This window comes from Pelophylax lessonae, assembly GCF_965119305.1.
Source record: "Pelophylax lessonae genome assembly, chromosome: 3".
NCBI classification, from domain to species: domain Eukaryota; kingdom Metazoa; phylum Chordata; class Amphibia; order Anura; family Ranidae; genus Pelophylax; species Pelophylax lessonae.
In genome coordinates, this window is record NC_138770.1 from 204,428,775 (window position 1) to 204,455,447 (window position 26,673).

General features: G+C 39.6%; 1 protein-coding gene across 1 annotated transcript in view; it reads right to left on the bottom strand.

Annotated features, from left to right (window-relative positions):
* Nucleotides 1-1,532: 1,532 nt before the first annotated feature.
* Nucleotides 1,533-26,673, bottom strand: part of SGPP2 (sphingosine-1-phosphate phosphatase 2) — an 80,170-nt gene continuing 55,029 nt past the window's right edge. Inside the window, exons 4-6 of the mRNA XM_082249396.1 lie at nt 14,555-14,734; nt 9,098-9,187; nt 1,533-2,142 (exon numbers count right to left, since the gene is read on the bottom strand). Coding sequence (XP_082105522.1) covers nt 1,600-2,142; nt 9,098-9,187; nt 14,555-14,734 — 813 coding nt within the window. The 3' untranslated portion in view covers nt 1,533-1,599. The remainder of the gene's footprint in view (nt 2,143-9,097; nt 9,188-14,554; nt 14,735-26,673) is intronic.

Below are 26,673 nucleotides of genomic sequence, written 5' to 3' on the forward strand. Positions count from 1 at the left end.
ACAGATTATGGCTTTGTTTCTGTTTGATATGCACTTTTTTTTTACTAAATGGGAATGGATATTTATGCCTTTTATTAATAAACTGCTGCACTTAGAGATGCCCTATTATGTTCCTTTTTGATATTACAGATACAAAGAAAGAAAAGAATAAGAATGTCCCAAGGTAAGAGAATCCAAAATAAGGAGAACCACTTGTGTGATGGCTGCAGCTCTTCCAGCAGAGTATTGGATGGTCTCTGTGCACTACAACAAACGAAAAAGCAGAAGATGCCACCATCAAAGTATATAAATTTATTAAAAACATTAAAACAAAAAAGGTAAAATAGTACTCACAAGAGTAGAAGAAAAACAAGCTCATCATTAGTCCTAAGTCACTTGTATAGTTCGATGGAAAGCAGCCTATAGGCTGGCAGATGAGGAGCAGGAAACAGCTGTGTTGTTCAGATGACATCCAGCTGAAGAGGAATGCAGGGCTTGAACCGTGACTATGAGCTAGAGCTGTAACAACGCTGGAACGCAAGCCCTGCCTTTTTTTTTTTTTTTTACTCTTGTGAGTGCATTTTAACCTTTTTGCTTTAATGTTGTTAATAAATTGATACTCTTAGATGGTGCTGCCTTCTGTTTTTTAGTTAATATTACAGATACCCCTTCTATCTGATGAGAAGCTGCTCTAAGGACTATGTGGCCAGTTACAGATTGCAACATACCAGTTACGAAAATCTTCTTGCAGTCTGGTTGCTGCCACCCCTGGGACTATGAGTGTTGTTTTTGTGCTATAATAGAATATAATTATTGAACAAGACCTGTAAAGTCAGTACTTCTAATTAGCAAACTCATATTAGGTCAGTGACATAGAAATATTGCCTGCCGTACTTTCTATGTTCCAATGGATCAGAATCATAGGGCACAAGCAATTTCAGAAGCAGAGCTCAGCAAAAGCATCATTTATGCTTCTTCAATACCGGTTTCCCCTAAAAGTAACGTTTATTGGAATTACTGTCCTTTTCCTCACAATATGCATTATAATATTGACCATATTTTTCAAAAACACTTGACAAGACCATCTCTAGTCTTGTTGAATGTCTCCAGCTTATGATTTTAGATCAGATATACACGTCACAATGTGAATCATATATACAAATCAAATTCCAATAACGTTATCTCACTGTTAAAATATATATGTTGTTTTGTGCAAATTGAGTCAAACCTGTGGGTGAAGCTCCTGCTGCTTAATAAAAACACCCAATGTCATCATGTCTATCTGTAAACTGTACATACAACATACTAGTAAAAAAAAAATCAGTGCAGTACAAAGCCTGTAAACTTTCACTATATGTAGGTAGAATATATAGTCCACAAAGACTGGCACAAAATTGGTGCTCAACGTGAAATCAAGTTCAATGTTGATATCCGAATTCAGGAAAAATAAATATAAACTTGGTCGTCGACATGACTTCATTCCACATATTTATCTTACAGGAAAACAATGTTGGTATTCTTTCTGTGACAATGACTTGCAAATGTTCCTGAATATCATCATATATTCGTTGAAAAACATCTTTTAGGATGTAGATCTGGTCAAGTCTCTGACAATCATAGTTACAGGTCCAACATGTGATATAACCAAGGAACAATAGCGGTTGCTACAATTCCTATAGATGTATAGGTCACATATTTATAAGGAACTTCAATTTCAAGTCTTTGCTTCACCAGCTGGTCATGCATTGAAACCTTGTACCATGAGCCAAGTGTTTTAAGAGATAGTGTTTTAGCAACATACCTTGTGACAACCAGAAGGAAAACACCAAGTATAAATCTCAGTATGACCTTGAGCAACAGGTTAAAGGTTATTGGTGGGATAGTCAGTGGGAAATCACCAGCTGGAATGTAAGTAAGGTCCATTTGATTGGTTAACCAGACACCTACACAGGTCCCTGCTCCAACACCCAGTATGACAGTTGTGTCTGCCCTGGTGGTACTGTAGTGATCCAGCTTTGGGTAATTGTAGCTGAGAAGGAAACCAGTAGTTACTGCTATGACTGGACAAACTGAATTTGTCAAAAGTTGATGATCAACTAGATCCCACGTAGGAAAAGTTGCTGCCAAAAACAACAGGGCAATGAAAGCTCCACAAATAACATCCTGTAAAGAAAAAATAAAATTAAAATTAACATGAGAAATATGTTTTTTCAGTTCTCCTGCAGAGGATTGGGTTTCTGAAACACATAAAAAAAAAAAAAAAACACTCCTTTAAAGGATAAGGAAAAACTCACAAAATTGTCCCTACCCTTTTGCCCCTCCTTAGCAGATATATCCCCTCATATCTTTATACACACACTTCAGAGGCATTGTTTGCATTGCTTTGTCGTCTTAGCCCAATGTCCGTGCATGCACACTTTTGGCCCTTATGTGGACATCGGGTAAAGAAGCCAGGGAAGCAATGTAATCAATAGCATGAGCCTTGCTGCGAAATCTACAGGGCTCATAAAATGGGGAAAAAAATCGTTTTACACTTTAAGTAAATCATTAAACTAGCAGCTTGTTTACCATACCAGTCATAAACACATTGGAATTCCTCTGGCCAAGGAGGGGGGCTTCTAGAGCTATACCTTACCAAGAAGTGTCCAGAGCCCATTAGTGCCTATTTGGTACAGTCTCTGTACTGGCTTTCTTCAGCCTTTTAGCTGAATTTACAAGAGCGGTATGAATAAGGTCAAAGTAAATTATGGATGTTGGGGAGATTGCATGTTAAACACTAGTGCTTTAATGTCTAGATAGCAAATTGTGAATTCCTGATGGAACTCAAAGACCTCCTTTGATAGTCATTCAAAAACCAGACTAATAAAAAGATCTTAATACTACAAGACATCCCCATTTCATCTTCAAAAGGTTGTATTGGATGGCCATTATCCCATGAAACCTTCACGTGATTCAGTGTTTAAAAACTTCTTTGATTCCTTCAAAATACTTTCAAGACTTATTGGCAGTTTCCAAATGCCTAGTAGCCACATAAGCTATGGTAATGTGTCTCTGAAGTCTAATCCATTCCCTGCTGGAAAAGGCAGCAAATCACTGACTTGCACTGTACTACCCTGAACTCCCACTGTGAAGGGACCAGAGGATGCTATTGTTCCTCTCTGTGTAATCATTTTCATTGAAATATCTATGGTGCACTAATTGCATGCTTCTCTTGCCCAGGGGCTGCTGCACAAGTTAAACTGAAAGGGGCATTGAGATACAGAGGAGGAATATGTGCTTTGAGTCATCCCACGAGCCCATGCAAGGGAAGCAATAAGGTCAGGAATGTAAATCAACAGCTGCCATCCATCTCAAGAGAGGCGTCTCGGGCCTGGCTGACTTCAACAGGTCAATAGCAGCAAACATATACTATTGTTCTCTCTGCGTTATGAGGATCTTATTTATTGAAGAAACATTGATCAAAATTGGCCAAGAAGGGAAAGCAAAATATACATTTGTCTCATGCTATTTTTCTTTATACAAGAATAAAGCTTTCTTTACAAACTAACCTATACTTTCTAATGTGTAAACTTTAGATAGAAATCTGAAATCAGCAAATCTCCCATTACTAGGCTAACATTTAAAGCAAATCCATCAACGATGCAATTTTTAGAGAAAAATTAAGCAATACAGAAATTTGTTTTGCTTTTAAATTCACCCTACTGAGTGTCAGCAGTCCGAAGCCTGTGGTTTTGGTGCTCTCTATTTAAAATTACAGTAGTACAGTGATGAAAATATTCCCTCATTGCCTTTTTTTGTGGTTAGGTGTATATTTTTCCATAAGCACTGACTGCTTGGCAGAAATAGTATCTAAGTAGAAAGTTTCTATAGATCTGTATTTAAGTGTATATGAGACAGATGACTTGGCATACCGACACAGATTTATATGCATGTACCATATTTAATAAAGTTTTTTTGGTTATATATACTAAAAATTTTAGTAGTTCATAAAAAGTTTGATATATAGAATGTTAGTTATAATTATTTCTAAGGTTAGCCAAAGACAAGAATGGTTACTGGGGAGACTTGTGGTTACAACTCAAATGAACAATCTTTCATATCAATGATTATTTCATAAACAGTACCACATTTCTCTATTGGGAAAACAAAAAAATACAAAATGGTGTCAGATAATATGCATACAATCGTTTCAAGTACAGGAAATGGGCATGTATGCAGTGTTAAAATATTCAATTATCTTAAAGTGGAACTTTGGGAAAGATAAAAAATTACATCCAGTATGATGCAGCCTGTCAAAAGCTATCACATAACAGTCCCCCCCCCCCCCAAGTCCTCCCTGTAACATGGTTTTATTACTTGTTATTTTTCCATGTCCATTATTATTCTTATTATACAGAATTTATATAACTTCAACAGTTTGCACAGGGCTTTACAAAATGGACAGGCCATATCGTCCAACAAAGTTTCCATTGCAGGAGTTAGATCAAAACCTTTAACACTGCTAGGGTTGCAGCTTCTAATCTTATGGATAATTCCAAAATGCAAAAAAAAAAAAAAAAAAAAAGTCTTGCTGTAACCGCTTTAAAATTGTAAGCTAGGGTTGGACTTTTATTTTTGTCTCTTTCTTAAAGATACATATCCACCTAAGAATACCCTGTCTATAGGGTGACAACTCTGCTGTGCACTTTCATAACAGAAAGAACAGCATTGTTGCCCTGTTACAGGAAGTGGAAATCAACAGATCTACTGGCAGCTAATAAATCTATATATGAAAATAAATACTCGCACTATGCTAAAAATGAAGTGAAAAAAAAATAATAATTAGCAGTAGCTGTGCACCAAGTGTGAATCACTTGTGAACATGAAAGAAATAAAACAGCACTAGCATCATATAAACAATATATATATATATATATATATACACACAGTGCCTTGCGAACGTATTCGGCCCCCTTGAACTTTTCGACCTTTTGCCACATTTCAGGCTTCAAACATAAAGATATAAAACTGTAATTTTTTGTGAAGAATCAACAAGTGGGACACCATCATGAAGTGGAACTAAATTTATTGGATATTTCAAACTTTAACAAATAAACTGAAAAATTGGGCGTGCACAATTATTCAGCCCCCTTAAGTTAATACTTTGTAGCGCCACCTTTTGCTGCGATTACAGCTGTAAGTCGCTTGGGGTACGTCTCTATCAGTTTTGCCCATTCCTCCTTGCAAAACAGCTCGAGCTCAGTGAGGTTGGATGGAGAGCGTTTGTGAACAGCAGTTTTCAGTTCTTTCCACAGATTCTCGATTGGATTCAGCTCTGGACTTTGACTTGGCCATTCTAACACCTGGATATGTTTATTTGTGAACCATTCCATTGTAGATTTTGCTTTAAGTTTTGGATCATTGTCTTGTTGGAAGACAAATCTCCGTCCCAGCGGTGTTGCTTTTACGCCAAACATAACGTTTTGCATTGTTGCCAAAAAGTTTGATTTTGGTTTCATCTGACCAGAGCACCTTCTTCCACATGTTTGGTGTGTCTCCCAGGTGGCTTGTGGCAAACTTTAAACGACACTTTTTATGGATATCTTTAAGAAATGGCTTTCTTCTTGCCACTCTTCCATAAAGGCCACATTTGTGCAGTATACGACTGATTGTTGTCCTATGAACAGAGTCTCCCACCTCAGCTGTAGATCTATGCAGTTCATCCAGAGTGATCATGGGCCTCTTGGCTGCATCACTGATCAGTCTTCTCCTTGTATGAGCTGAAAGTTTAGAGGGACGGCCAGATCTTCGTAGATTTGCAGTGGTCTGATACTCCTTCCATTTCAATATTATCGCTTGCACAGTGCTCCTTGGGATGTTTAAAGCTTGGGAAATCTTTTTGTATCTAAATCCGGCTTTAAACTTCTCCACAACAGTATCTCGGACCTGCCTGGTGTGTTCCTTGTTCTTCATGATGCTCTCTGCGCTTTAAACTGACCTCTGAGACTATCACAGTGCAGGTGCATTTATACGGAGACTTGATTACACACAGGTGGATTCTATTTATCATCATTAGTCATTTAGGTCAACATTGGATCATTCAGAGATTCTCACTGAACTTCTGGAGAGAGTTTGCTGCACTGAAACTAAAGGGGCTGAATAATTTTGCACGCCCAATTTTTCAGTTTTTTATTTGTTAAAGTTTGAAATATCCAATAAATTTCGTTCCACTTCATGATTGTGTCCCACTTGTTGTTGATTCTTCACAAAAAATTACAGTTTTATATCTTTATGTTTGAAGCCTGAAATATGGCAAAAGTTTGCAAAGTTCAAGGGGGCCAAATACTTTCGCAAAGCACTATATTATATATATAAAGTTCAAAATAAAGTGATGTAATCAATGTAAAGTGCTCTTGTGCTCCAATCTTCCTAAAAGTGCTGAAGTGCTCCACATAAATTAATTTCTTAGAGCTACTGGGGAGTTCTTGATCAATTCCTTGTGACCCATCAGTCCTATTTAAATCAAGCCTTTTTGACTCCCAGACTGAAAAGCTGTGGGTCCATGGTTTTCTGGATAAGATGGACCACAAAAGAGGGATTGTGTGTCACATTACGGAATGATTAAGGAGATTGAAGCACAAAAGCACCTTACATTGATGAAATCACTTTATTTGGACTGTTATTTATATATATATATATATATATATACACACACATATACATATATGTTTATATGACGCAAGCGCTGTTTTATTTCTTTCAGGTAATAAATCTATGTTACACGAGAGAAAACAAAAACTGATCTGTTCGCGCTACCTACAGACTGCAACATAAATGTATTTTTTGATTTTGCTCATAATTACACTTTAAGATGGAAAATCACGCAAGCATCACTTTTGTCCAACAGAGAACAACCTGACAGTTCCGGCAGTACCGATAGATAATTATCTGGATATTTGTCTAAAAGTGCCCATATATGCTTTAATTCCATCATTTGATAATCCATTTTAATACCCCAATCATATCTATTAAAGCGTGTATGACCATGTTTGTGATCACTTTGGTTTCACTTGTTTGCTGCAAATAAAAGAGAAATGTGGATGTGACAAAATATTGAAACCAAAATGGATAATAACCAGCGCAAAACCAAAATAATAATACCCTCAAAAAAAAAGCAGCAAGCATTCAGTGTTAACACATTACACCAGTGAATGAACCAAAAATCAATAATGCTACGCCAAAGAACAAATATAAGGCTACATTCACACCTGAGCGTAGCGTTTTCACGCGTTTTTTACCGCGATTTACAGGCGTTTTTACAAAAACGCCCCAAAACGCCTAGATGTGAACGGAGCCTTAAATAAAATAAATATCACTTAGGCTCCGTTCACATGTAGGCGTTTTTGGGGAGTTTTTCTGCTCTATGATCAGCTCTCAAAACGCCCAACAAGACAAATGCTATTCATTTCAATGGCCCCTGTTCACATCTGAGCGTTTTGACGCTGTAAGCAAAACGCCCAACACTCAAAAAAGTACATGAGCTTCTTTTTGGGCAGATTACAGGCGTTTTCCATTGGTTTCTATTCAATCTAAAAACGCCTGCACAAAAAACGCCTGTAAATCGCGGTAAAAATCGCTGTAAAAATCGCGCGAAAACGCTACGCTCAGGTGTGAATGTAGCCTTAAAGTGCTAAATCATTTATGTGAATCGTGCAAACAATAGTGCATAAAGACAAATCAAAATAATACATAATAAATAACACTGTGAAATAAATATTCATCAATGATAATAATAATGCAAAATTTGATTGCAAACAAACTCTTGAGGGGACCCCCAATATAGTCCTTAATTAGTAAGGAAAAAATAATGAAAAAAATAGTCCCAATCAAATATGGTAAAAATAAAACAATCCCATTTTTACACAACCAGGTAGACTAGAATATAAAAAAACTCAATTAAATGAGCATATTAAATAGTAAAGGATTTTTAAAAAAATGACAAACATGTTATACTTACCTGCTCTGTGCAATAGTTTTGCACAGGCAGCCCCAATCCTCCTCTTCTGGGAACCCACTAGCAAGTCACTTGCTGGGGGGATACTCTTGTGGGCTCAATCCCAAGCCGCACTGTGTCGTCACTGAATTTGATTGACAGTAGCAGGTTGCTGCTCTCACTGATTCCAGTGAGGAGGGAGAGAGAGAGCAACACCCTTACTCTCAAGCGTATCGTTGGACTGAGATCAGGCTCAGGTAAGTATTTAAGGGGGGCCTCAGGGGAAGCTGCACCTAAAAGGTTTTTTACTTGAAAGCAGAGAATGCATTAAAGTGGTTATAAAGACTAAAGGTTTTTTGCCTTCATGCATTCCCAACACTTCCCTAAGCCCAATCTCTATCCAGCTATGTGCACAAGAGCAGCTGTTCTCCCGACTCTATTCCTTCCTCATGGCTCCCACTGCTGTCAATCACACCCAGTAAGGAGGGAGTGGGGGCGGGGCTGAGCTCATTTGTGTCAATGGACACATTGAGCAAGTTTGAGAGCGAACCTGTACGAGTGCCTCCATAGAAAGTGGCTTGCACTGAGCAGGGGCACTCAGAAGAGCAGAACCCGAGAAGAAGAGAATCGGGGCTGCTCTGTTCAAAACCATTGCACAGATCAGGTAAGTATAACATTTTATTTTTAACATTTTTTCCTTTAGTATCAGTCTAAAAGGTAAATAAAAAGCTATAGCCTTTACAACCACCTTCAATTGATCTTCATTTTGAGGTTAGTCAACCAATATATGGGACCATTAGATGAAAATAACTGCAAACTAAAAATTGTAATGCAAAAAAAAAAAAAATGTGATGCAAATAGATACAGGTGTCAAACATTTTCACAGTATTTAAAATTCTGTGGTATCCATAGAGCTCCTGAAATACGCATTTACTTTTTCAAAAAATGTTTTTAGTTTGGCCACTAGGGACACAGCTCATTAGAATCCCGTGACATGCTTTGCTTCTCTGCTGTCAAGGAAGAGTTTCTAAACCCTAGAGGAAAGAAAAAAAAATGGCTGCTGGCAAAAGTAGCCAATTAAATGTTATCTTACATTTTCCAAACTAATATTAAACTAAAATCGGAGAGACAATTCAGAACACTTACCAACACTGTGTGCATCCCTGTATACAAGCGACTGAGGGACACTAGACTAGAAAGACAGAGGGCAGCTGTGAATCCCAGGACAAGCGGGAACTGCAGAGAGAACAGACAACAGGTCAACTCTCACTTGGCTTAAAAACTAAAACATTGCAGTTACCTACGTGTTCTGTACATTAAATAGATTATAATCAATGTTATTGAGGGTTCAATTGAATAATGCAGGCAGTAGGTTATAGCACTATGGAATTATAGATTATACTGTACATTTTAGGATTTTACTGCAGATAGTAAAAATTATTCCCAGGCCTATCTTCATTTATGTGTGTCTCAGTGTAATATTATTAGAGTACAGACAAATGAGCCACAGAGAGAAGGCTCCATTGAAAACACAGAGACCCATAGACGTGGATTTGTACTTTCCTCCTGGCTAGAGTTGGGCCAATCACCCCCCTGTTTGGTTCACACCAGAACTCCCGAACATGTAAAAAGTTTGGCCCAGAGCCGCAAACTCTTTCCAAGTCAATGGGACCCAAACTTGAAAAATCAAAAGTCCCCATTTTGAGGCTTATATGCAAGTTGTTAGCCATAAAAAGGGTATGGGGCCCAGGTACTGCCCTGGGGGGACATGAATCAATCCACATAGTTTTTTCTCTTTTCTTTTTAAAAAGATTGTTTTTATAGGAGAAGTGATTTTAATGATGCTTAAAGTGAAACAATAAAAATGAAAAATGTATTTAACCACTTTAAACCGGAAGGTTTTAACCCCTTAATGACCAAGCCATTTTCTGCGATACGGCATTGCGTTAATTTAACTAACAATTGCACGGTGGTGTGACGCTGTACCCAAAAAAAAAAAAAATCGATGTTCTTTTTTGCCCTACAAATAGAGCTAGCTTTCTTTTGGTGGTATTTGATCACCTCTGCGGTTTTTATTTTTTGCGCTATAAACAAAAATATTGACAATTCTGAAAAAAAAAAAAAACAACAATATTTTTTACCTTCTGCTATATAACATTCCCAATAAAAAAAAAAATTCAAATCAAATTTTTTCATCATTTTAGGCCAATATGTATTCTGCTACATATTTTTGGTAGAAAAAATCCCAATAAGTGTATGTTTATTGGTTTGCACAAAAGTAATTTTTATTAAAAAGGGAGGCGAGACGAGTGAGCACCTGGGGCAGGGGAGCTCTGCCAAGAGCATCTTCCTGACAACCCTGGGCAGTGGTTGTAGGGGTCTACAGGCAGAAGGCTTAATCTGAATCTGGCAGCCCCAGATGTGAATTAATATGGCGTACATAGTACCCCCTACCCATTCACCAAAAAAGCATCAAAAAATGAAAAAAGAAAAACAATAAAAAAAATGTCCCCTAATGTAGGTCCATTATCAATCATGACGCCTGCCGCCACTACTGGACCCAAAAAAAGAAAAAAATGCTCTGCCTGCGATGACACTTCTTATATATAGGTAAGGGGCGTGACCATCTGGTGCCGTAACCTGGGGGGGCACCGCCTCATATGACGTCAACAAGTGGTGCTTGCTGGGTCAGTGACGTCACAAGGGGTAGTGCCACCACATGACATTGCCAGATGGTCCCACCCCTTACCTATATAAGAATTGTCAAATGGCGGAGCAGGTAGTCGGCGGTTAGCCTTGGTCGCGGGCAGAGCATTTTTTTTTCTGGGGCCAGCGTCATGATTGATGATGGATCTACATCGGAGGAGACATTTTTTTTTTTTTTTAACCACTTCAATACAGTGCACTTTCAACCCTTCCTGCCCAGGCCAATTTCCAGCTTTCAGCGCTCTCACATTTTGAATGACAATTGCGCGATCATACTACACTTTACCCATATGACATTTTTATCATTTTTTGCACACAAATAGAGCTTTCTTTCTGTGGTATTTAATCACAGCTGTTTTTTTATTAATTACAAAAAAAAAGAAAAGACAAAATTTTCTGTGAGTAAATTTTGAAAATAAATAATTTTTCTCCTTCACTGATGTGCGCTGATGAGGCTGCACTGATAGGCTGCACTGATGAGCACTGATGAGGTGGCACTTATGGGCACTGATGAGGAGGTACTAATATGCGGCACTGATGAGGTGGCACTGATGAAGAGGTACTAATATGCTACACTGATGGGCACTGATAGGTGGCGCTGATAGGCGGCACTGAAAGGTGGCACTAATGGGCACAGAGGCAGCACTGACAGGCGGCACTGATGAGCACTGACGGGCAGCACCAGTGCCCACAATCAGTGCCCATAGTGCTGCCAGTCAGTGACTAGACGAGCAGGCATGGGCACTGATGGTGGGCATTGATTGGCACTTTATTTCACTTTTGTGTAATCAGGGCACTGATGATCAGTGCCCTGAATACATGTACTTGTCTCCCCTGTGAGGAGGAGCCGCTGATTGGCTCTCCTCGCCTCACACTCTGACAGTGTGCGGCAAGGAGAGCCAAATAACGGCACTTCCTCATTTACATGTGACCGGCTGTGATTGGACACAGCCGATCACATGGGTAAAGAATCATGTCATTGACTCTTTACCGAGATCGGGGGGTGCCGTGTCCTAGCAACACGGCGTGGCCGCGATTGCCGCTCTGCGCGCCCCCGTGGGCGCGCGGGAGAGGCAGTTCTGGTGCGCCATCATATGACGGCATCCCAGAACAATGGATGCACCGCTCCCCGTCATTTGACGGCGGGCAGGTAGGAACTGGTTAAATAAAGGAATTTTCAAAAACTGTGTTTTTATTTCTCGTTGACACTTTTTTTTACAATGTACCCCAAACGTATTCACATTGGGGGGGGGGTAGGAATCTGGGGGCCCCCTTGTTTAAGGTAACTTCCAGATTCGGATAAGCCCCCTGCCCGCAAACCATTACAACCACAGCCTAGGGTTGTGTGGAAGAGGCTCTTGTCCCCATCAACATGTCAGTGTGGCAGTTTTGGTACCTTTTTATTTGAAAATGGTATAAACTAGGATATCCAGTAATAGAGTAATACTGAATCTTTTCAGCTCCCCTAAACATTTCTGGAACTTCTCCCCTTCTATCTTGTAGCATGCAAGCAAAAAAGGTTTTTGCAATCTCTGTTGATGCAGCAATAGATATACTCCCCCCTCAACATACTCATATTACATTGCCAAGGCATAGTGGGATGTGGGTGGGACATATGTATTCTCCACTATGAGAAGTAGTGGTAGATTGGGAGGCCTCAGGCTGTGCTGCACGGACACAAGTAAGCTTAAAAAAGAGAAGAGAAATTTAAAAAAAAGTACTATGTAGCTACCAAAATTACAACTAGTTCAGCTCTAGAGTAAATGTTTTCATTTTTGCACACATGTAAAAATATTCATTTTTAGCAAGAAAATTACTTAAAGCAGTAGTAAAGCCGGCTTTGTGATTTTTACCTACAGGTAAGCCTATAATAAGGCTTACCTGAAAAATGAATATCTCCTAAATGTGCATCATTTAGGAGATATTCACCCTGGGTGCAGCCAGTGACATCACCGGCGCATGCTTCATTGCAGAACCAAGGGCTCACATGTGCAGAAAGAAAGATCGGTGGAAGATGCCAGCCCTCTCAGCAGTAACAGCATGCCATCGGAGGGCTTCGTTCTAAGGTGTATATCATAATGTGCCAGTATACCGTCACATTGCCTTTATAGGTGTTTTTTTTTTTTTTAAACTAGCCGCGGTTTACAACTGCTTTAAATTTCCAGAACATTATATATTTTCTGAAAGCAGAGGCCCCGTAGAACAAAAATAGAATAGTTGCAAATTTTTATGTCATAACATTTGCGCAACTGTTTATTAAAACATAAATTTTCAGGGAAAAATATAAAATACATTTTAGTGCAAACAAACAATATACTACCCATTTTTTTGTCTTAAAATTGTGTACATCTGTGATATCGCAAAAAACGGCAGTAGCCAAAAATCTCCAAAGGTGACACTTTAACCGCTGCCCGCAAAATCACATACCTGTATGCCATTTTTCTGAAGTGATTGTACCGGAATGATGCTTGCAGCTGCAGGCATCACCTCAGTACTGTTTTTTAGAGCGGGCATTCAGCTTTCTTGAAAGAACTACCGATGTGGCTAAGCAGCCGTTCGGCTGTTATTACAGGCAGCGAGAGGGGTCTCTGTTAAAAAATATAGTTTGGGGGTTCTAAGTAATTTTCTAATAAAAAAATACTAATTTTAACTTGTAAGCAACACATGTCAGAAATAGGCCTGGTCTTGAAGTGGTAAAAGCCTTTACAGCTCATCAGTTTAGAGTTAACCAGGAGCTCTTGTGCTAGAACTATTGCTCCCACTTTGATGTTCACAGCAGTATATAACACGTGTGGTACGGCCACGGTTTACATATGCGTGTGCGAGGGAATGGGTGGGTAATGCCCTTTTTTTTTCTTAATTTATTTTATTATAATTTTATTTTTCTAATTTTTCATTTGATTTTTACTGAATTTCTATCACAATGGGTTGCCAAACCCACAAGTAATAGCATTGGAGACATTAGAGGTCTAAAAAACTCCAATGTCTCCCCTGCCTTTCACAGCATCTAACCAAGCACAGATATGCTTGTTTAGATGTGTCCCCTAGCTGTACTGGCCAGGAAATGGTGGATCTGAAACAGTAAGTGACAAAATCAGGAGCTAAAGGCCCGTACACAAGAGTCGAAATTCGGCCGGGTATTTTGCTCTCGACAACTGACTCCGACTTTTCGGCCGAAAAAATCCTGGTGTGCAGGCTATAAAATTGTTGTCCTCCGTCAAAACACGTTCGATTTTCGTGCAGTCAGTACATATTTCGATGGGGAAAAATCTTATGAGCAAGACTAGGCATGCTCAGAGATGAAAGAACAAAAGGAAAGAAATCCAACACATGACATCACTTCTGAAGTAGAATTCTGTCGTGCAGGAAAATTCGTGTGCAGTCTAGAGCACATTCCAACCAACAGACACCACTCTGGACAAAAGACGAACGACCGGTCGGCGGAAATTCGTTTTTTTTCATTCCCACTGTTGCTGGAGCATTTTCTACTCCCACTGGCCACAGTCCAGCCCCCCTAACATCTGAAGGACAGTAAAGTGGCCCTTTGTTTAGAAAGTTTGGAGACCCCTGCCCTAAATTTTTAATCTGTAATTTTGAAAAGCCAAAATGAAAGAAGAGTAGTGGTACAAAAAAGGCACTTGTGGGTTAAATCAATCTTTCTTGTGTATTATTTCTTAACCGTTCCTGTAATAAGGGGTTTGGAAGGTGTGTGTCCATTGTCTATATACTTTTTGCTAAAGGGTGTCCTTTTTCCTCATCTTACACAATTGGAAGGTATACCACTATAACTGTATGTACACCCATAGCGGCTGGATTTTTTAAATACAGAAGCTGTTCTGTATTATAACCATAGCAATAAATAAACTTTATTACAAATTAGATGGCAGAACTTCTTACCTGATAGCGTCCTATTGAGGCCAGCAGGAAAGTGAAGGAAATTGCAGTAGCAGCAATAGCATGAGTTGATGGCATTCCATATTCTGCTTCCACCCTGGTTTCCAGCTTTACCACAGGAGGAGAGGAAGGACGAGGCCACTTTAAGAGATCTTTAGAAGCTTGACCTATGTACATGACAATCTGAAACACACAAGTTATTCCGTTCACATCTGGATACAGGTATAGGCACCTCTGCTTCATGAGAAATGACACTATGTACATAAAAGGTATACAGCAGCTCAAAAAAAGCCATCTGACAACAGACAGAAGCTTTAAACTAATAACAGATGGCTCAGCAGATTGCATTAAACTTATTAGAACAGATGGAGGAAATTCACTGATGCACTGTGTACTTTTTATTTTCTGCCAAGTAAAATCTACATGAAGTTGTGATCACTTTTGACAACTTCCATCCTTATAATAAAGACAGACAAGAACCTTTAATTTCATAAACATTATATACCGTTTTATGCCATTTTCCCCTGTAATGCTTGTCTTGATCAATGTCATTTTTAGTGTTTTAATGCTTATTTTAATTTTTCCTCATTATGTTTATTATAATTAAGATTTTAATACTCCATTGCCTGGGCTTTATTTTTTAGGGGTTTAGGATTCTATAGTTTATTTTACTTGGTATACTGCATTTCCCATTAGGCTGCTCTCTGAAAAACAGGGGGCCTTCAATAACTTGTGTCTCGCAATCAACTTCCGAACCTGTGCCAAAAGGGTTTGGGCTTGTGTTGATGGTATCAGTTTGAGTCACTTCTGAGATCATTCACAACTCATTGACAGGTGGATTTGACCTGTAGCGGACCACCCCCTGACCTGGATTTGGATTTCCATAGACTTACATGGGAGTGCAAAACCTATTTGACGCGAGCAAATGCCAGTTGATACAGACCCTAAAGATATACAGTATGGATGAAAGCCCTACAGGTGTGTAGAGTCCAGTGTTTTTTATTTAGGGTGTTCTATAGTAAATAGTCAGGCCATTTTGGGGGCTCTGAGGAACCCCTTCGTCGTGGCTTATTAAATGCCAAGAATAGTGTAATTCTGGGCAGATAAACTAAAAATGTCCTAAAAAGCCTTAGGTGGCAGTTGAACAGAAGTTTGCTTCAGGGACTGGTTAGGCATTCATTATTTTTAGTGAGGTCTATTCTTCAGAAATCTATTCCCAGAAATGTAGCAGATTTGTAAAATGTGTAAAATATGTGTGTAAAGTGGAAGCATGACTCAGCCACCATTGTCGTTTTTTTTTATTAATTTGGCTTTTCTAATCGTATTTTCTGTTTTCTCATATTACAAGCCTTGATAAAAAGGTATAAATTCTAGGCTTTTAAGTTATTTACTTATACCATTATGATTTTCTGTAACTGTGGTTTATTACCACTTGTAAAATGCTTAATACAAAAGAAGTACAAAAAAAACAAAAACCTTAGCTAAAGATTAACATTTGGAAAGCAGATCAGAGTATATAGGTTGCTGATCTGAATACATTGTTGTATCCTTGGATGGATGTAAATTTTTGTATGTGTTTTTATTATGGGGAGCAGAACTCCTTCCCAGCACAGAAAATATAGGAAGATGCCTTTGGCTGTGACTCTGGTACCTCTAACAGCCGTTCCTATGGCAACAAAAACCAGAGAAGACTCTGGGCTGACGAAGTCACTAAAAATAAGTCTGGCTGCAGAAGGGGAAACATAGGAAGTAACCATGTTCAGAGCACAGACAGTGAGTCAGGCAGAGTTATTGCCGTATATTAAAATCTTGTCCTCCAGATCAAACTGATACAGTGAGCTGAACATTATTATCTGTACAACAACTAGATTAATAATTCATGTCCTATTATAAATGGCCTTATTCAATAACTAGTGCTAATTCATAAGTGCAGTAACCAACAACCAATCAGAATCCACCATGTGCTGGCCTTAATTTAGTAGGGTGAATGTTAGTGGGTTGCATTTAAAGTGACTATGTTATGAGAGAAGTATGGGGGCTGCCATTGCAGGCCTCCTTCTAAAAAATGCTAAACACATGCCTGTATCTGACAGTTGCAGGTTTGAATTACAAATCCTTTTCAAGCATGCCATGAAAAGAACGTCAAAAAAATGTCAGACTTCCATATCGCTATACTTGTTTCCGGTCAGCGGCTCAGGCAGTACTGAAGTCAAAGCATCAGAATTATAGCCAGGGAACTAGCAATTCTCAAAACAAAGATCAACAGTGGAAGCCCTATTCATCTCACATGACTAATTCCATTTAAGAATAAACATATTTTCAGGAAGATCGAGTGCATGGCTGTACCCAAAGATCTTTGCATGCACATGGTGCAGCACATGGACCAATACATACAAAGCTGTGCGTGATTCCACATATATTCAAAAAATGAGTGTTTGCATTAGCATGAATTAACATGCACATCCAGCACTGTTTTTTCACACTGAGAGGCCTATTCAAAGCTCAGCACAACTAAGGAGATATGCTGATAGGTTGTCAGTTTCTGTGACTCCTGACCAGATCTGCATCCTTCTTTTGCATTTAACCTGGTTTGTGCACTGGCCCTGCTGTATCTTGATTTACTATTGTTGACTTTGGCTTGCATCCTGACTTTGTCCCCCTACCTTCTGTTGGTGTTTCTGCTGCTTGTCTGTAATTAACCCCACCATGGCTCCTGATCCTGCCTTCCACTTTGGTACCTCTGCTACATCATTGTTGCTCTGACTTGTCTTGACTATAGCTTTGCTTCTTGCACCAACAAGCTCTTGTGCTCCATATGTATGCTACCATTCTTCACATGCTCCAGTTTAAGCATCTGCAGCAGCATTCAGACTGTTGTCTGACCTCCCACTGTGCAAGGACCTACTGCAGGCACCTGTGCCACTCCTCATCCTGCTACACCCCTGTCACCAACTCCAGGGGTATTGGACAGGAGGTGTAAGGGGAGCCCTTTTGTCAGCTCAGCTTCTACCACGTACTGGACACATTTAAAATTACCTGTGATTTGCTCATAGTGGGCAAGGTAAATTTTTTCACTTTACTGGTTGAGTGTGTACTTGTCTCCCTGTGCTTCACTGTCTCTATGATTTGCCACCAGAGCCTGGAAGAATACTAAATACATCCAGATATAGAGGAGCATATTTCACTATGAGAAGTGCATGGCTTGATGCTGGTTAGGCCAATTGCCAGGCTCATAAAATGTATACAACTGTTTAGGAGTCTACTGGCTTAGCAGGTTTAAAGGAGAAATGCGTATTAACAAAACATAGGTGCAGCTGTCCTTTAAACTTACACAGGAAATTCTGGCAGACATGGGGACTATGGTGAATCATGGAGAAAGTAAGTACAGTATAAGCTCCCCAGAGTGCCTATAGTAAAGTGACTCTATGACTTGCCCCATTATGGGACACAGGCAAACCAAAAAGTCACAGGCCAGCCAGGTATAGCCCCTCCTCACCCACTATGCTTCTTTTTTTTGATAGTGTCCTCAGAGGAAGGACATATATTCTCTACTGGGAAAACCTTAACGTATTTAAAATTTCTCTTTTTCGAGTCTGAAAAACAAAAACAAAATCAAGACTTCCTCTACATGCTGCTGAACTGGGTACTTATACTGCTGTCTGGATCAGGGTATTATTAGCTTTAGAGGTTGTACTCAGACCCCACTGAACTAAAGATTAGGAAACCTGTCTTAATGTGTGATCTTCAGGCACCGAGCTCTGCGTGTTGCATTTTCTAGACCTTTGTGTTCTGTGTTAGACACATAGCACTTATCAGGTCCAGGGCTGTGGCACAGCCTTTAGTGTGAACCAGCCTCTGAAGACTCATACATGAGTATACAGTGGGGATCCAGCATTGGGAGCTACTACATTTGTTTGCATGATTGAGCACCATTATTACCACCTTTTTTTCCATTTGTTTCCACGGAAAGCATTAACACGCTGGTGGAACTATGCACTGCCTAACTAGCTAAAATGTTGCGTGTACATACTTCATGGTTCTTTCCTGCCATTTCAGCTTGAGTTAGCATCTTCCCACCAATTCTTGCAACATACGGCTTCACCTCAGTTGTTTCTTGCTGCCACCTACAGTGGCTTAGTCACCTCTAGCCATTTATACCTCTTCTGCTTTTAGCAGCTGGTTGTGGATTAACCAAGGTATTTACTTGGTGTTCCCTATTAGGTTGTTCCCATTAACCAGTGCAACATGTCAGATTCCATATGCAAGGGCAGCAGTCCCACTGCATTAGGCCTCCTTTCCTGCTTACGTTCCACTAATAGTTCCATGGCAGCCTGCAGTGTTCCACCTCAGGGATCTGAGACCATACACTCTACGGAGTCTCTCTCAGCTCCCTCAGGTGTGTCCATCTCCTTTGCCTTGTCCAGAGAGGCGTTCTCTGCAGCTTATCTGTATTTTATAGGCTACATTGCAAAGGCTGGAAGCATATTTCTAAGCCTTACCTTCCAGAAACATTGTATAAAATATCTACAGCTGTAGTAGCCTCTCAGCCTTCTGCTGCGGAGGCTCGGTTTGATGAAGAGTTTTCTCAAACCCCTAATGGATGATTTTTTTTTTCCTGAGGAGTCTCAAGCAGCTTTCCTAGCTCCCAGGATTAAAGATACCACTTTTTTTATTAACAAGATGCATGCCACCTTACAAATTGAACAACCTGTTGAAGAAATTACACTTCTTACCTTAATGTGTTCTTTATGTATGTATGTAAAATTATTCACTTTCAAACATTTTACAAACCAAAACCCATTTGAGGAGGTTTTTATGACGAAGGGGGCTGTTCCCCCTGTGGATTTGAGGATATTCCATCTTAACAAAAGCCATACTAATTAATGATGCAGCAGTGTTTAAGGTTCTTATTGGACAAATGTTTAAAAAACCTTTTTCCAAAATATGTTTTTTGTTGTCTGAAGCATTGTTTGCTTTTTTGTCTTAAGAAACCTAGACTTCAGACTGAGAAGACTCCTCCTCCAGACTGAGAAGACTCCTCCTCCCTCTGAGGAAAAGAAGAGTTCTTTTTGTTACTCCCAGGTTTCAACCTTCCAGTTCAGACCTAAGCCAGGGGTCCAGTTCATCCAAAAACCCTGGGCCTCTAAACCCCTCCCCCACTCACCCACTTAAAACACAGATAAATCCAATTCTGTTTGAAAGGATGTCCCTTTTTTCAAAGTGGGAGGATATCTGTTGGCCTTTGTGGACACCTGGTCAGCTAGCATTTCAGATGCCTTGGTAATACACGTGGTGTCCAGGGGGCGGGGCTACAAGCTTTAATTATGTCCAACCAACCTGTGTCTCTGCAGGGACTAGCAGACCGCCATACTGCTTTTGTAACTCTTTTATTCCAGTGGTCGAAAAGTTTCATGGTTTTTGCTCTAATCTTTTTACTTTTCCAAAACCAAAAGAGGACATCTACTTCATCTTACATAGTTACATAGTTAGTGAGGTTGAAAAAAAAGACACCAATGATGTGTGTGTACATATATAAGTGTTTATGTCAGTAGTACATCGTATACACCTGAATATTGTGGTCGTTAGGGGACCTAATAGTTTTTTAAACTAATCAATGCTCTCTGCTGATACCACTGCTTGTGGAAGAGAATTCCATATCCTTACCGCTCTGACAGTAAAGAACCCTTTAGGCAGTTTAAGGTTCAACCGCTTCTCTTCTAATTTTAGGGAATAGCTGCATATCTTTTTAAATTCCCTCTCACTAAAAAGTTTGTTCCCTATGCTAGGGTTGCCAGTACAGTATTTGTACATTGATATCATATCCCCTCTCAAGCCTCTCCTCTGCAGAGAGAATAAGTTCAATGCTTGTAGTCTTTCCCAGGGCTGCCGCTAGAAATCCCAGGGCCCCATACAGCCTACCTGACAGGGCCCCCCTCCACTTTCGGCAAAAATATCAAAATGATATTATCACCCCCCAATCTCTCTTCCTAGCACAAATCCCTCCCAATCACCCCTCCCAGCACAACCCCCCAAATCCCTCCACAAATTCACAACCCCATCCCCCCCAGCACAAATTCCCCCCTCCTAGCACAAATCCCCCCAGCCCCGCTCCTAGCACAAATCTCCCAGCCCCGCCCATTCCTCCTTTTACCAAATGCCCCCCCCCCCAATCCCCATTACACTTTCTAGCAAAGAGAGCTGCCAATCCCTCAAACATCCCAGGCATAAATTATTTTCCCATTATTATTTCTGTAAGCCCCCCAAACCGACAGGGAGAAATCACTACTAAGCCAGGAGGGGGTGCACTGTGTTGTGCTTTCCCCTCCTGTCTGAACAACACACAGCATAAGAGACAGGATCGCTCTTACATTGCATCGGACTGTACTCTCACACACACAGTTTGACCCACATTCTGCGAGTAGGGCAGCTCCTTCACTTCAATGGCCTGCTCTGACATTTTTTTAAAACAGCATGCAACAACACCATGCAATCTTGTGTGCGTGAAAACGTGTGTGGTTTCCTAATTTTTTCCCGCGCATCAGCTAAAGAGCAGAGCATTTTACCTGCGGGTCAGGAATATGCGTAATTTTGCGAATGTTTCCAACCCGCACAATTTTGAACCTAGCCTTAATACAGATTGTTAATAAAGTAGATACTGTATACCAACTTGGGAAAGCAGAGCAAATTCTATGTTAGAAAGAAACTGTTCTCAGTATCCTTATCGACTGTGTCCTGAAATAGTAGAACGTGTACATATATATAGCATTTCCAGTTATACTCATATATGCAATAGCCTCCAGGAGAAGATTTTATATAGGTCACAAGATTTAGAGGTGACTCAGTACACACTAGTCATGTAGTAAATGTTAGTTTTTTCCTTGTAATAACTGATCTGTTGTAGGGGCTGATAAAAACCACATTAGATTTTTTTTTTTTTACTTGTTTAACAAATGTTGAATATTAAAATCTTAACTAAAAAGGTTTTCATCAACTAAAGCAATTTAAGCATTATAATTATTACAGTTTTAGCAGTAGCAAACTGAGAGGAGCACATGTATCTCATGCAGTACATTTATTGAAGTTCAAGGCAAAGTGGCAATTCACAATTTTCCAACTCGTCCGCACTTAAATCAGGCCAACAGAAGACCGTCAGATGCAGCCTACATGCTGTGGCAAGTAGCGGGGCTGAGATAGCCCATGTACAGTTTTCAGATCCTGAGAAAGGACCCACTCCAAGGATGTAAAGTTGGCAGTGATAGCTGGCTCAGTGATACCTCAATGGGTACAAAACGGCAGATAGCAACACATAGGAGGACAATTCAAGGTGTTTTGAGGGGTTTCCCCTTTATCAAGCCTGAAAATGACTGGGAACACGTGATACTGACAAAAACTCCTCAGTCTCCAAAAAAAAAAAAACGTATTTTCCACAATGATCACCTTATTAACCACATAAGCCCCGGAAGATTTTACCCCCTTCCTGACCAGGGCCTATTTTGGGATTCGGCACTGCGTGACTTTAACGGACAATTGCGCGGTTGTGCGATGCTGTACCTAAACGAATTTGACATCCTTTTTTCCCCACAAACAGAGCTTTCTTTTGGTGGTATTTGATCACCTGTGCGATTTTTACTTTTTGCGCTATAAACAAAAAAACAGCGTCAATTTTGCAAAAATAATATTTTTCACATTTTTTTTTATATGAAATTCCCCCCAAAAAAAGTAAAAATCAAAATTTTTTAACATTTTGGGCCAATTTTTTTTTTTTACCATATCTTTGGTAAAAAAAAAAAAAAAGAAAATCGCAAAAAGCGTATTTTGATTGGTTTGTGCAAAAGTTATTGCGTTTACTAACAAAGGGAAAGATTTTTGTCATTTTTGTTGTTTTTTTTTAACGCGTAATGGCGATCTGCATTTTTTTTTGCGGGACTGCGACATTGCGGCGGACAGATCGGACCCTTGACTGACATTTTTGACACTTTTGGGGTTACCAGTGACATTTCTACAGTAATCAGTGCTATACATATGCACGGTTACTGTAAAATTACACTGGCAGTGAAGGGGTTAACTTTTTTTGAGAGGTAGGGGTTATGTGTGTCCCTAGGGGCGTGATTCTAACTGTGATTGGCTGTGGCTTGAGGTGCAGGAACAGTGATCAACGGTCCTACATAGTAGAACCGTATGATCACCATTCCTACACAGGGGAGAATGACAGGCGGCTTGTTTACATTAGCCGCCTGCCTTTCTCCCTCTCCACCCGACGATCGTGAGTGACCGGCGGACATCAGGTCCGCCGGTCACCCGCGCGGGGGGGGGGGTCCGTGACCACGCGGGAGCGCGCCTCCGGCGGCGCGCGCTCGCTCCCTAGGGCCTCACAGGCTAGCGACGTAACCCTACGTCGCTCTGCCTGTGAGGGGCTGACCGCCGACGTAAATAGTCGTGCGGCGGTCGGCAAGTGGTTAATAGATGGGTAGAATTTAGGAGGAAAATTCTTAGAAAAAAAATGTTCTAGGACAGTTCATTTGTCTTTCTAATCATTACAGTGTCAAAAATAACATTTGTTTTCGACAGCAGTTACAAGAAAATTTTAAGGAGCGGAATCCAAAATGGATTTCTAACATAGTGTATGTGGTTTTAATTTAGTCTACTCATTCCAAAAGAAAATGTAAAAGCAAATTAAAATCTTTCATACAAAATTTTCTTGAGACTTTTACTAAATATTTTCATTTAAAGTTTATGGCCAACTTTACACTGAGATGCTGGAAACAGAAGTGGGCACAGCAGCACATCGAAAGAAAACATCAAAGGAAGTCGGGGTCTTCCTAATAACACCCCAAATCTGGAGTGCTTCTGCGTAGTTCTACAAGGCTTGCTCAAACACTTCTCTGTATTTACTTTGGAATTAAATTTCTTACTAAGCATGTTTAGTCTTTGTACAGGTATACATTTTAGGAAGAGAAAGTACATTTTAGAAAAGGGTGTAATAGCTGCACATAAGCTTGTCAGCGACTGCTGTAACAAATGTCTTGATTGGCAGAACCCCCCCCCCAAAAAAAAAAAACACTAACATTTATAGCTATATATATATATATATATACACACATATACACACACATACATACATATATATACACACACACTGTATATAGAAATTCCAATACCTGTATGTTTAGAACATTGTCATTTATGTAACTCTGTTGGGTAGCCTGATGCACAATTGGGGGCAAATGTGTTAAAAAAAAAAAAGTCTTCTTCTACTGAGTTATTGCACAGGAAGTAATCAGAGTGCTAGGCGTCACTCCTTGCTATGCCACCTTGTTTTCTTTTCTCATACGGTTATGCATCTTTTACATATTTGCATATGGTGGCTATGCAACCATACAGCTTGAATATTTCAAAAGCCATAACTGAAGTGGAACTTCCCTTCATTAGACTGCCACTGCATTTCAAGTGTTAGCATCCTTGAACAATGTGGATTTCCTTGTTTTTTTTACCTATTGCATCTAGCCCCTTATACTATGTAATAGGGACATCCATTAGCTTTGCTGCCAACTGATAACTGTCAGTTTACAATTGGTAAATACATCTTTATGCACCTGGTATACTTGCTCGATTACAAGTGTGAATGATCCTTCGGATTTAGGTTTCCTAAAAAAAAAATGAGTCATATTGGTCACATACGGTTATTCCTGCAGGGGAAGGGGGAGTAATTACAGGCAGCACTAAAGAATATGTAAACCGAACATTTCATATCCCTGATATGTGCCCATAAATATATAATTAGTGTTGCGCAAAATAAAAATCTATCCAAATGTGTAAAAATTAAAAATATGTAGCAAAAAATTTTTTATAAATATAAATACTGGATGTGTATAACCCTCAAGCAAAAGATTCCAATTTCATAGTCTTAAAATGCTGTATCATAAATAAAACCCAATGATGAAAGGTAAAAAATATATATATATAGTTGTGTACAGTGCGATTCCTAAAAAATGAATATAAATTGTGCTAGAAGAAAGTGCAAAGTGCTAAATCACAAGTGTGTATCACAATAAATCCTTGTGCTTAAATATACTGCATATCAATCCATACAATATATAAAGTGCTATAAATGATAAGTAGTATCTGTGGTAAAATAATAAATATATAAGTCCATGCGGCAAATAGCAATCAAGTGTCCAATAAAGTCTTTTGTGACAATCTGTGCAAATAAATCTTCTATAAGTGCTCAAGCCAACAATTCGTGGTGGTGTCCGCAAACCAGGCGAGTGACCGGGGTGTCACAACTCACTTCTAATCGTGCACCCCCTTGTGATTGGGCGCTCACCTTATGTTAGATTAATTTGGGCTCAAATTTACACATTTGGATAGATTTTTATTTTGCGCAACACTAATTATATATTTATTGGCTCTTTGCACTTTATAAGAAGTGAAGTGTTTGCGGCATTTTAAAAATCTTAGACAGGAAGGTTGCTCGCAGGAATCTTTGATTCTTCTGATATGTGCCCACTGTACCATGTACTTGCAGGAAAAACTATCCTGTTTTCTTTGTATATTTTCCTTTGTGTGAAATCCCTGGTGCTCCTGCCAGTCCCTCTGTTTTCCTATTAAAAGCTGACCACACTAGCACAGACTGCTTTCGGAAGCAGTCTGTATCGGTCAGCAGTACAGATTCTTCTTTACATACATGGTAATTTTAAGAATCTCTGTAAGTAGTACTATTGTGGTGGAATAAAATATCATTCTTATGGACTTCACTATGTGCATTATTTATTCCTTTTGAGCTGCCCAAAAATATTATCCATAAGGGGTCACAGTGACAGAGCTCCAGCTTAGAAGAGATCTCCTTTGGATTTGTATCAGTCCTAAGCCTATTTGACCCTCAGTTTAGGGTCCATTGCTTCCGGTGAGTAGGGTCCCAAAAGGGGATTGAGACACTCTGCACTGGTTGTTGTTTGGAGCACCCCAGCACTTTCGTTTACAGCACTACAAGCACATTTTCATCAATTATATTGCACATTATATTGGACTTTTTCCAGCACTATCTGCACTTTTTCAGAGTACAGCACTAGTGCACTTTTCAATCATTTATATTTTTATATTCTTATAACACCAATTTATGCATTTGAGAGTTATTGCATTGTCATTTTTGCAAGCGCTGTTTTTTGTTAAAGATTTTTGTCTGAGTTTTTACTTGGTGAACAGCAGCTGCATCATTTATTTACACATTTTTATTTTAGTCACTAATATTTATATCCATATTTCACTATTTACTTAGCGCGTGTTTTAATTATCTATATTACACAGCCATTAATGTCTAAACTGCTGGCAACAAAAGTGAGTCCAGCATCGCTGCAGAGGTTGAAGGGGTGGGGGGGTTAGCCTGTCAGGGCTCAGACCATATGCCACACACTGCATCAAATTGGTCTGAATGGCTGTTGTCCCAGAAGGAAGCAGAGCAAAGCAGAGCATGATCCCCTCTCTTCGGAGACTGAGCCACAGGGTAGTATTCCAACATGATAATGATCCCAAACACACCTCCAAGATGAACACTGCCTTGCTAAAGAAGCTGAGGGTAAAGGTGATGGACTGGCCAAGCATGTCTCCAGACCTAAACCCTACTGAGCATCTGTGGGGCATCCTCAAACGGAAGGTGGAGAAGCGCAAGGCCTCTAACATCCACCAGCTATGTGATGTCGTCATGGAGGAGTGGAAGAGGACTCCAGTGGCAACCTGTGAAACTCTGTTCAACTCCATGCCCAAGAGGGTTTAAGGCAGTGGTGGAAAATAATGGTGGCCACACAAAATATTGACATTATGGGCCCAATTCGGACATTTTACCTTAGGAGTGTACTTACTTTTGTTTCCAGCAGTTTAGACATTAATGGCTGTGTGTTGAGGGGACAGCAAATGTACACTGTTCTACAAGCTGTACACTCACTACTTTACATTGTAGCAAAAAGTCATTCCTTCAATGTTGTCACATGAAAAGATATAATAAAATATTTACAAAAATGTGAGGGGTGTACTCACTTTTGTGAGATACTGTATATATACATGCATACATACATACACAATGTTTTGCCTTTCATTTCTATTTTAAACTGAATAGGTTGTTTCTACAA